At 38.6% G+C, this 13,081-nt stretch overlaps 1 protein-coding gene across 3 annotated transcripts in view; it reads right to left on the bottom strand.

Moving 5' to 3' along the window:
• Positions 1–13,081, bottom strand: part of Ipo9 (Importin 9) — an 839,375-nt gene that overhangs the window by 287,683 nt on the left and 538,611 nt on the right. For all 3 annotated transcript variants that reach the window (XM_067141231.2, XM_067141230.2, XM_068226247.1), the window contains one exon: positions 4,885–4,954. In XM_067141231.2, coding sequence (XP_066997332.2) covers positions 4,885–4,954 — 70 coding nt within the window. The remainder of the gene's footprint in view (positions 1–4,884; positions 4,955–13,081) is intronic.

Raw genomic sequence — 13,081 nt, 5'->3', positions numbered from 1 at the left:
AAAGTCAGGTTGTAAGTTTCACAAATAGGAAAAGTCCTCTCAGTTTTAATTACTGTGTTGATGGGGTGAAAGTTCCCTTTGGAGATCATTGTAAGTACCTAGGTCTTAACATAAGGAAAGATCTTCATTGGGGTAATCACACAAATATAATTGTAAATAAAGGGTACAGATCTCTGCAAATGGTTATGAGGGTATTATGGGGTTGTAAAGGACGTAAAGGAAGGGGCATATAAGTCTCTGGCAAGACCCCAACTAGAATATGGTTCCAGTGTATGGGACCCTCACCAGGATTACTTGATTCATGAACTGGAAAAAATCCAAAGAAAAGCAGCTCGATTTGTTCTGGGTGATTTCCAACAAAAGAGTAGCGTTAAAAATATGTTCCAAAGTTTGGGCTGGGAAAACTTGGAAGAAGGGACATGAGCTGCTCGATTTAGTGGTATGTTGCACAAGACCAATTTCATGTTTTTGCCCATATTGAACTTACTACTATTATTTACAATTCTTGTTGTTATTATCCTCTCAATTCAATACGGTACATAAAATGTTTATTGTCTCTAAAAGGACATTACAATACAAACGTTACTGTCCCTTTAGAGACAATAAACATTTTATGTATTGAATTGAGTGGATAATAAAAACAAGAATTGTAAATACTGTAAGTGGTATGTTCCGAGCTGTCAGTGGAGAGATGGTGTGGAATGACATCAGTAGACGAATACATTTGAGTGGTGTCTTTAAAAGTAAGAAAGATCACAATATGAAGATAAAGTTGGAATTCAAGAGGACAAATTGGGGCAAATATTCGTTTATAGGAAGGAGAGTTAGGGATTGGAATAACTTACCAAGGGAGAGGTTCAATAAATTTCCTATTTCTTTGCAATCATTTAAGAAAAGACTAGGAAAACAACAGATAGGTAATCTGCCACCTGGGTGAATGCCCTAAATGCAGATCAGTAGTGATTGACTGATTGATTCTATGAACTGTGTGTGGCAATGACAAAATCAGCAGGACCCTTTGATCTACAATTGCTGCATAGACTTTTAGATGTATTTGGAGAGAAAAGTCTGTACCAAACGACTGGAGTATATATATTTAGGAAGGGGGACAAGAAGATACGTGATAATTATTGAGGTATCACACCTCCTATCTCAAGTAGCAAAAATATTTGAAAGATACTAGGAAAGAGAACAAGAAGGAAGGTGGAAGGACAATCACAAGAAGAGCAATATAGCTTTTGAAATGGAAGAGATCAACACTAGAGTCCATCTTTAGAATGAGGCAGTCAATAAAAAACATTGGGAATAGGGAAAAGAACTAATTGATGATATTGATTTAGAAGCGGCTTACAACTGAGCAAAGGTTTGGAAAGTAATGCAATTCAAAGGATTTGGAAAACAAATGATAGAATATATGCAAGAAATGTATGTTTGCAGCAGTGTCCAGACATATGTGGGGAAGACAGAGTGGTTTTGAAATGAAACTGTACTACAACAAAGAAGCATGCTGTCACCACTCTTATTCATAATGGTTGAAAATCTGCAGCCTGTTTGATTGGGTCAGGAATGGAATGAATGAAGCCCCATCTAGCGGTGAGGATAGGAATTGTGCCAGCTACCAAGGCCTGTTGCATTCCTCTGAGGCAATGATTAATGACTGACAGATGAAATGAAATGATACTGGAGTGTTGCTAAAATGAAAGATGACAGGGAAAACTGGAGTACCCGGAGAAAAATCTGTCCTGCCTCTGCTGTGTCTAGTACAAATTTCACAAGGAATGACTGGGATTTGAACCATGGAATCCAGTGGTGAGAGGCCGGCGTGCTGCCGCTTCAGCCACATAGTGGTTATGGATGAAATTGTGAAGCAGGCATAAATAAAATACAGGGACAGGGAGATGAAGGTAAATACTGTTTGCAAATGATATTGTGGTGTGGGGAGCAAGCAGAGAGGAATAGAAGGGTAACTCAATAATGAACGTAAGTGTGGAATGGAGTAAGGCAATGGTGCTGACTAGAGGAGAAAGGGAATGGAAAAGAATTATAAAATTAAAGGGACAAAATCTTGAAATTGTGGAGAGCTCTTCAAATTTTTGGGAAGTAAACTGATGCAAAATGCAGGGCTAGACATGGAGATCAGTAAAAGAATTCAACAGGGAAATGTATCCTAGCAAAGTGTGAGAAACCTGGTGTGGAGGAAGGAAGTACCAATGAAGTGTGAAGAGATGATGTCTAAGATATACTTCTGCCAAATACTGATGTATGCAGCAAATACCAGCAAATACCTGGAAACTGATAAAAGGACAGCAGAATAAAATCCAGGCCAGTGAAATGAAATTTTTAAGAAGTATGATAGGAAAGACAAGAAAGGACAAAATAAGAGATGAGGATGTCTGGAAAGAAATCAGAGAGGAAAAGCTTTACTACAGAAAGGAAAAGGATAAACTTAGTTGGTATGGACATGTTAAGAGGATGGAAAATGGAAGAATGCAGGCCAAGAGGGAGACTCAGACGAAGGTGGTTGAAAACGATCAATACTAGTGTAAGTAGAAGAAACCTGGGTAAGAACGCAGTTAAAGAGGGACAATAGTGGTTGGACAGGGGAAGAAGGAAAGGTGTCATAAACATCCCAACCCTGCAGGTGCTGGATGTGGGAAATGGATGATGATGATGATGATGATGATGATGATGATTATTATTATTATTATTATTATTTACTAACATCATACACCAAGTAGTCATGCATAATAACAGGACTGAAAATATATCTTATTACTGATTTACAATTCAGAACATTTTAATAATATTTACTTTTTAGAACTTCTAGTCATGAGATTTCCTATATCTCCAGATATTGCTTCAAAATACACATAACCCATCAACCTCAGTGAGACAGTGGGGTTTTCAAGACTGCAAGTTTGATTCTGAGATTAGATGCTTAGGCAGGGTTTAAATGTGACAATTCCATGTTCTTGGCTTTCATCATATTAGAGAACTTCTGAGGAACAAAGTTGTGACATCTCAGCATCTCTTAAAATCTAGAGCAATTGAAGGGGTGTTTAACAATAATATTATTATTTTTATCCATGATCTCATGCTTACATTTCTTTGAAAAATCAATATTTGAGGAATAACTACCCTCAGGTTCATTTCGTCACATTCAGAAATATGTACGAAACATAAGACAGTTCTTAGTCTCAATGTATGACAATTGTGAACACGAATTGACTTGAAACATCTTTGTTATCAGCCCCATTGTGAAGAATGAAATTTTCAATTTACATTTCACATTTTTAAAAAATTACCTAAAAACTGCCTTTTTATTGATTACACAATTCATTACATTGTTGGTGCCCTGTGCATATTATTCTCATCGTCAACATTCGCTCTTTCACGACATTTTTCAAAAAGTTGCATTTTATTTGGAATTTCACTGAATAGGATAAAGGAACTCAGGATGGACTTAATTCACAATCCTGCAACTGAACATTTTCTACTGTTGCTGTTACTGACCACTTTCCTTGCACTAGTAACGTCTGCTTCTACCCCTGGTGACAATGACAGGCTCCATGTGCCATCACATTCTGTCCACAAGTTCCTGGGAGATGCGCATCCATTCCTCCAATAGCGCTGGTCTAATTTCATTCAGGATGCCAAACTTTCGATGTCACACATTTTACAAAAGCATATTCCGTAGGTGTTCAATGGGACTGATGCCTAGGCTATGTGCTGGCCAGTTCAGGGATTGTATCCCAACATCACGAAGAATTCCAGCATACGATGAGCAACATGGGGGTGGGTTCTGTCATGTGTCCGTTTCAAGTTTTTACTGACAAATGGAGCAAAGGGTGTGGATTCTGAGCACCTGCATCAATGATGACAAGTTCTGTTTGCGCTGTAAAGATGATACCACCTCAGACCACAACCGAACCCCTCCGAAACAGTGTCTTCTTGGAGATATTATAGTCATTCTCCATACTCTCTCTCTGTAATAGCAGGTAACCAGAGACAAAATTGCAACTCATCTATGAAGAGCACCAATGTCCACTGGTCCACAGTCTGGTTCTGATATTGATGTACAAATTATATTTGCACTGCTCACTGCTGGGAAGTAAGCTGCCCACAGTGTTGGGTCTCCTTGACCATAAATTGGCTTCCAGAAACCTTCATCTTACTGTCCTCTTACTTACAGCAATATTTCTTACTGGCTCAAGATGTTTTCTGGCCTGGACCGCAGTAGTAGTGTGATCTCGCAAGACCTGAAGGATCAGGGACTTGTCATCCATGACAGCCGTAGATCTCCGATGGCCTGATCTGTGTCGCCTCTGAAAGGTACCAAGTTCATGGAATCCTCTCCGAGCATTCTGGATATTTCCAAATGATGCACCAAACACTTAGCAGCATAATGAATGAATGCTTTATCTATTCTTGAGTAATGCGAGGGCTCTTGCAGCATGTCCTCTGCTAAGAGGCATCTTTACTCAACTACTGTGAAAGAAAAACTGAAGAAATATTGTTAATTGTGACAAATGTTATACCACATATTGATAATCCATCAATAGCTTCCGCTCCAGTACTGTAAATGTTTTTAAAACTTAAAAGGTTTTATTATTTATTAATTTGTTTTTGGTTTAAATTTTACAAAGTGATCCACCTTCTTTGCTAGCCAGTGTAGTAATATTATTTGTTTACTGGTGGTCTTTTAAAAAAATGCACATGTGTGTAATAATTTTGCCTTGCAGAAGTTCCTTAAAGTGCTAAAATGCCAATAACACCTTCAAATGCCACTGACCTCATTCAGAATTAAACCTCATATTGGGAACCAAAGACCAGCAACTAATGGATTATGCAATTAAGATTGGCCATTTTTAACTTATTACAAACCTGTATCTTTTCTTTGAAGAAATGCTTCATCTTCTCCAGAGTCGCTATCTGTTGCTGCTCCATCATCAGCCTGGAAAAAATTGAGAAGTCATGTGCACATGAAACACAGAGCTGCTAGAGGTAAACATTGTTTCACAACATAAAAAACATTGCCCCCAGACTGCTTTTTGAATGGGTGTCTAAATTTCAAGAGAACACATATCAAAGAATTAGCATAGGTGGAGAATTATGCAATCCTGTACTGATTAAGAGGGGAGCCCTTCACAGCAGTATTACTGGACCTTTCTGATTTGTGTGTGTGTGTGTGTGAGTCTCTCTCTCTCTCTCTCTCTCGCTCGCTCTCTCTCTCTCTCTTCATATTCAGACAACACACCACACTACCAACCACCACAGATACATCCCTCCATATAGGGTTAGCATCAAGAAGGGCATCCGGTCATAAAATAGGGCCAAGTCCAATTGTGTGGCACAGTATGCACCCGCGACCCCACTGTTGTGGGAAAAGCGGTAGAAGAAGAAGAAGAAGAAGTAAATGATATACTACCAACCACCACAGAAACACGCAATAGTAATTACATCCCTCCATACAGGGTTGGCATCAGAAAGGACATGAGGCCATAAAATTGAACTAAATCCACACGTGCGACACAGTTCGCACCCGCAATCCCATACGAGTAAAGAACTGGGGACACAGATAAATCTTTTTGTATAGTGTAAAAAAAAGTTACAGGATTGTGAGTGTCTGCAAAAAGACCTCGACAGAGTTGTGAGATGGACACACATGGTAAATGGTGTGAAAAATCAACAAGAGGAAAAGTCCTCTGAATTTTAATTACAGCATTGATAAAGTGGAAGTACAGCACGGGGATCACTGTAAAGTAATTAGGTGTTAAAATAAAGGAAAGATCTTCATTGGGGTAACCATATCAACAAGTTGTAAATAAAGATTACTGATATCTTCATATGGTTATGAGAGTATTTAAGGGTTGTCCCAATAAAATGTATACTTTCTTTAAATGACTATAACACTAACAATTATTATAATACAGAAAAGTTTCAAAAATCAAAATAATGTGAACAAATGCTTTTACTGTATCTATAATAGATACAGTATTTTTACTACCATATTGTTTAACTTTAGTGATGTAAAGTTACTTGGTTAAAATCTGCCACCTGGGCGACTGCCCTAAATGCAGATCAGTAGTGATTGAAAACATTTCCCCTTGGAAATAGGTTAGCCTGGCAGTGATAGTATAGAATTACTTATTTGTCTTGCTACTTATGCTAATTTGATGTTGTTAAATCATTTAATTGTTTTTCTTGTCTAATTTTTTTGTACTCTTAAATACCTCCCCAGAGGAGTACTTATCCTGTTAGCTTCTTTCGAAACCTATGTATTACTTTAGCCAAGCATTTAACCTAAAATTGGGGTAATGTCCCAGTTGGAGTTTATATAATGAAATCAAGCAAATCTAAACTAGAGATTGAAAATGTTTCTGCTGATCAGAAATTGTGTATTGCAGTGAAAGTAATTATTGTTATCTCTGAAAGTGTTCTTATCCTTGATGCTTGTTACATTCCACGGTCACGGATCCCTCTAATGACTTGATTTTGACATTCCATCGAGCATGTTAAAATAAAGTTATGTTATCTTTGCAGAAAAAAAAAATGTAAAGAAGAGATACATAAAAAATTAAAACACAAGAAGGAAAAACAAAAATCAAAAGAATTTTTTGGGGTAGGTGGTGGATATTTCAGGCTGATTTAAAAAAAAAGTGTTATAAATAAAGGAATTCAGAATTTGATGTTTGATATTATTAATTCATAACCTATTTAACCAATTCTGGCTGTATAGGTATTTATGTTCATATTTCATTATATCCTATCTGTGCAGCGATCTTTGGGGAAAACTGTTGACATTGATGCCCTTTACAGTTTAATATATAAATCCATTGAAGCTCAGTAACTTTCTACTATTCTATGATTAGACAGGTTTGCAACACCTATTAGCGAAAGAACTGACAAAGAAACAGAAAGCTGACCCCTCAAAAGTAAATGCTGTCAATTTTCTGGCTACAAGGACAATGGTTCGTTTTATGAGGTTTTCAGTTACTGTTGTTGTGTCCTGGAGTGTGCACTGTAAAAAAAAAAAAAATCCATCCTTGGTGACTGGTTTTGCATTAATAGCTTGTGAAGTTCGCCTTCTGTTTTTGTAATGTTTTGGTGTAATAATGTTATAACTACGATGTTTAACTTTTTGGTGCTGAATCTTGGTTTTTCAAATATCAAGTGATCATTCCTATAAAAGACTCTTGACAGTGAGGAGGAAGGGGAAGATAAGTACAGGTCTGTTGTACTTAGTTCATTACATGTAGAGTTGCAGATGGGTCTACGAGCATGTTTCAGATTAAAGTTTAATAATAATGATGATGATGGTGATGATGAGGATAATAATAATAATAATAATAATAATAATAATAATAATAATAATAACAATAATAATAATACATTATCATTATAGACTGTTATGCCTTTCAGCGTGCAGTCTGCAAGCCCCTGTGAATTTACTAAACATTGCCACAATCCTCTATTTGTAAGCTGTGGCCTCATTTAGTTCTATGGCTCTTATCTTTAAATCATTAGAAACAGAGTCTAACCAAAGTCGTCTTGGTCTACCTCTACGTCTCTTAACCTCCATTAACAGAGTCCATTATTCTCCTAGGTAACCTATCCTCCTCCATTCATCTCACATGACCCCACCACCGAAGCTGGTTTATGCGTACAGCTTCATCCATCGAGTTCATTCCTAAATTAGCCTTTATCTCCTAAATTCCGAGTACCCTCCTGTCATTGTTCCCACCTGTTTGTACCAGCAATCATTCTCACTATTTTCATATCTGTTACTTCTAACTTATGAATAAGATATCCTGAGCCCTCCCAGCTTTTACTGCTGTAAAGCAGAATTGGTCTGAAAACAGACCAATGTAACGATAGTTTCGTCTGGGAGCTGACTTCCTTCTTACAGAATACTGTTGATTGCAACTGCGAGCTTACTGCATTAGCTTTACTACACCTTGATTCAATCTCACTATATTATGGGATAATACACAACCTAAATAATTTAAATTATCGACCTGTTCTAGCTTTGTATCACCAATCTGACATTCAATTCTGTTGAATTTCTTACCTACTGACATCAATTTAGTCTTCGAAAGGCTAATTTTCATACCATACTTATTGCACCTATTGTCAAGTTCCAAGATATTAGACTGCAGGCTTTCGGCACAATCTGCCATTAAGACCAAGTCATCAGCATAGGCCAGACTGCTTACTACATTTCCACCTAACTGAATCCCTCCCTGCCATTTTATACCTCTTAGCAGATGATCCATATATACTACGAACAGCAAAGGTGAAAGATTACAGCCTTGTCTAACCCCTGTAAGTATCCTGAACCAAGAACTCATTCTACCATCAATTCTCACTGAAGCCCAATTGTCAACATAAATGCCTTTGATTGATTTTAGTAATCAACCTTTAATTCCATAGTCCCCCAGTATGGCGAACATCTTTTCCCTTGGTACCCTGTCAAATGCTTTCTCTAGATCTATGAAACATAAGCACAACTGCCTATTCCTCTCGTAACATTTTCCCCCAGGAATCAACCTGGGAGGAGCATTAATCGCTCCGGGCAAATGGGAGTGAAATGCGTCGCTGCATGTCATCTGCAGCTATATCATATTGGATTCAGCAAGAGAATCCAACTTAGCCTCTTTCACTCCTACTCCGGCATGTAACCCACAAGAAGTATCCCTGTTAAGCCAAGCAACCTAGTGGGAGGTTGGGTAACCAACCCCAGCTGGAAATTGGGTCTGCGAACTAATCAGTACTGGGGGTTGCAAGGCTCACAACCTTGGCAGTACCTTTGTCGGTGTGATATATCACCGGCCCTCATCTACAGTTTTTCAACCGTGAAAAGCATGGAGGAAAATTCAGAAGGAACTACTCCAGATGGTTACCAATCCACTGTCATATCCCACGACGCATGCACGCCTTCAGATTCTGGGGAGCCTGCACCGACATGCTTGGAGGTGTTCTTGATTTATGAGCTTCATTTTCCGTATGGATATTTACCAATCGTCACAAAAGGATGACGATACTTGGAGGTATCGGAGACTACTACAAACAAGATCAGACACAAATGCCACAACTTCTTTGCAACATTCAACGTGAACTCCCTTCTGAAGGTCAGTAAATTGAAACGATTGACACCCTGCAACATCATCAAAAACTGATCACAGCAATTCAAGAAACAAGGTTCGTAGATGAAGAAGCCTTTGAATCCCAAGGGTATAGGGTCTTCAAGGGTAAAGTCGGGAAACGTGTAATAAAGTCTATCCCCCACCTAGGTACAGGATTTGTGGTCAGCAAGATCTTAGAGTCTGTCACCAACTTTACATCCCCCAACAGTCAAATCTCAATCCTTTCTTTTCGAAGCACAAATAAAATCTAAAGCATGGTGAATGTCCATGCACCAATTCATCAAGCTAACAGGACGGACCCCCAAGGAACAGATATCTTCTGGGAAGAGCTTGAAGATATTCTGTCCAAGATTCCCAAAGAACACGCCATCATCCTTCTTGGAGATTTCAATGCTCAGCTCAGAAAAGAAAAGAAGTTCAAGAGTATTGTTTGAAACTACCCAGCCCACAGCAGGACAAACCACAATGGAGAAAGGCTTGTAGAGCTGTGCAAGGCGTTCAACCTAGTTATGAAATCAACTGCTTTCAAACACCGTTCTAAGAAACAGAAAATATGGACATCCCCAAATCCCCATCTCGGCGAATTCCAAATTGACCATGTTGCTATTTCTCGTAAATCTCAGAGAAAAATCCAGTATGTAAAAGTCTTAAGAAGTGCGAATCTTGACTCTGATCACTATCTCTCAAAGATAAAATTGAAGCTTATTCCAAGATCCACCAAGAGATTTCAGGAAAGAAAGATCAACAGGTTTGATGTGGAAAAACTAAGGACTGAAAGAAAATTCAGTCAGAAACTTGAATCATTTGAGCCACAGAATTGGGAAGAACTCAAAGAAGCCATAGTTGAAATGGCAAAAGAAACCATCCCGCTGACAAAATCGGGGAAGCATCCTTGGTGGACCAATGAATGCGACGATGCCATAAACCAAAGGCGACTTGCCTGGCTGCGATGGAACAAACAGAAGAACGAAGAAAACGGAGAGAGTTTTGAGCATTCCACAAAAATCATTCGGCACAGATAGACCAAGATTTCAAAAAGAAAAACACTTGAGACCTCTAAAAAAACCTTCAAGCAAAATCTCAGTAAATACACACCACCCAGTCTTCACTTTAGGAATTCCGATGGAAAAGTTGCTTAAAGTGACAAAGACAACTGTAAGATCCTGGCAAAATACTTTGAATCCTTCTCAACTGTGAGACTCAAACATCAAAATTTTCCTTTCAAGAAAATATACCCGTAAATCCAGACTCAACCCCACCAACCAGAGAAAAAATCAGGCAGATCATTTAATCACTTAAGAACAATAAAGCACAAGGTGAGGACTCGAGTCCTCAATAGTTGCCGAGCTTTGGAAGTGTGCACGTGATAAAGCAGTTGACAAGCTTACGGATATCATCCGGGAGATTTGGGAAACAGAGAAGCTGCCAAGTGACTGGACATCGGCCCTGATTCAACCCCTGCACAAGAAAGGTGACAAAGCAGACGTAGACAACTATTGTGGCATATCACTCCTCTCAATAACATGCAAGATTCTCGCGAAAGCACTTCAAACAAGAGCTGAAGCACAGCTAGATAAGCAACTACGAGAATACCAAGGAGGGTTTAGGATAGGGCAATCTTGTGTTGAGCTAATCATGACTCTAAAATCAATTCTATCATACATGAAACTGAGAGGTAAGAAATTTGTAGTGACCTTTGTTGCCTTCAAGAAGGCTTACAACTCGCTGGATTGAAGTACCCTGATCCAGGTTCTAAAAGAATTGGGTTTAGATAATAAGACGAGAACAATCATTTAGAAAACCCTGTTGGACAAAACCTCTAAAGTGAAATTCAGGGGAGAGATTTCTGAGTCGTTCAAAATACGGATAGGGGTAAGGCAGGGAGATGGGCTCTCACCTCTGATATTCAACTGTGTTCTCGAGAAAATTATTCGTGAGTGGCGTAAAGAACTGTGCAAGGAAGGTGTAGAAAATGGGGTCAGACTAAGTTGTAAGAATAAGGACCTGACAATCGACTGTTTAGCCTTCGCACATGACCTCACAGTTCTCTCTTATTCTCTTGATGCTGCCACACAACAAAACAGATGCAAGCAGCAAAGGCAGGGCTTCAGATTTCATTTCAGAAAACAGAGTTCATAATGAAAATCAAGTCAGCACCCAGAGAACTTAAGGAGAACGAAGGAAAAATAAAGAAGGCAGAGAAATTCAAATACTTGGGTGAGCGGATAGAGCCCAACATTCGTGAAAAGGAAGCTTTCGTGTCAAGGATCAACAAAATGGAAATGGTTTACCATCTTATCAAAGACACCTACAAAAAATGATCAGTGTCCTTCAAGGCCAAACTCAGGCACTACTGTACCGTTATTCGACCGGAGGCACTATATGCATCAGAATGCCTTGCGATGAATAAGAAAGGCCTGACAGAACAACTGGAAGCCAAAGAGAGGAAGATATTAAGAAAGATGCTGGGCCCGGTCAAAGAACAAGGAGAGTACAGAAGACGACACAACGATGAACTGTATCTACACATGGAGAACATAACGGACACCATACGCAAAAGGAGAATCTCTTTCTATGGCCACTTGACACGAATGAGCTCCGGAAGATTGTCCAATTGAATTGCGGGAAAGAAAACCAAAGTGACATGGTTTATAGAGGTGGAAAAGACCTACAAGAACTGGGGATCTGAGAGGACATCTTGGAATGTGACTCTTTGAATAAGAAACTTGGGGAAGTACAGGGTTTTCAGCTAAAACCCAAAATGAAAACTGCCAAGAAGTGGACCAAAGAACAGAGGGATGCTCACCGAAGAAGAATGAGGGAACACTGGGCAAATGTGAAAGATAGTAGGAGAAAGCAGTTGAAATAGCGTGGTCCATAGAAGACCCAAATGACGACGACGACAATAATAATAATAATAATAATAATAATAATAATAATAATAATAATAATAATAATAATAATAATAATAATAATAATAATAATAATATGACTGGTTAGCTTGTGTGGGGGTTTGGCTCCAAATTGAGTAGGGGCTAAATGTAATCCTGCATAAGACACTGGGGTGGTGGACCTCCACCCCGACATGGCGCATCCCATATGTCTGATAGGCGAAAGTTCCTGTAGATATGAATGACAGGTGTGAATAAGGCAATGCCAAATAAGTAAGCACGGATCAACTGAAGGCAAGAGAAAAACGGTCAATGATCTCAAAGCTGGAAGAAGAATCTCATTTCTCAATGGCTGAGAGGGCGGAAGAACCTAGTGGAGTCAACCACGAAAAACAATCATTTCAGACCAACAATCTGATCTTACTTAGGAATGTTATTCCTACCCTTCAAGTACACAATTTCAATTACAGAATGGAAAAGCCGCTGAAAGAAAGCACTACCCCAGGTGGCAGCCCGGAAGAGAAATCCACCATTGCGTTATGCAATGCATTAGGACCTAGGGTTCTGGGGAGTCCCAACCTCTGCAATAAGGACGAGTCGGAGCATCCTTGTCCAGACTTAAGTTTAAACCAAAGTTTTTTTGCAGGCATTTTGAATGTAAATTCTTTGTTGAAAGGTAGTAAACAGAAGGAATTAGAACTACTTCTAAATAGAAACAAAATTCCAATTTTAGCAGTACAAGAGACAAGATTTTTGGATGAGAAATGTGACAGAAACTAAAAATTATTGAATCTTTAAAGGTAAACCTGTGATTAAAATTATGAAAGGAATGCTATTCTTGGGAACAGCCTTTTATGTCCACAAAAGATTATTAGACAATATAACTGAATTCAAATCCCGCTGAGAAAGGATATCTCTTTTAACAATGAACTGCAAAAATTATTATTTTATTAACTGTCATGCACCAATAAATGAAGACAACAAAAAAGAATCCACACAAATTAGAGGTATTCTGGACACACCTGGATGATGAATTATCTAAAA

This window comes from Anabrus simplex, chromosome 2, assembly GCF_040414725.1.
Source record: "Anabrus simplex isolate iqAnaSimp1 chromosome 2, ASM4041472v1, whole genome shotgun sequence".
Classification (NCBI taxonomy): domain Eukaryota; kingdom Metazoa; phylum Arthropoda; class Insecta; order Orthoptera; family Tettigoniidae; genus Anabrus; species Anabrus simplex.
Note: the sequence above shows the minus strand (reverse complement) of the source record. Positions and strands in the feature narration are given on the sequence as shown.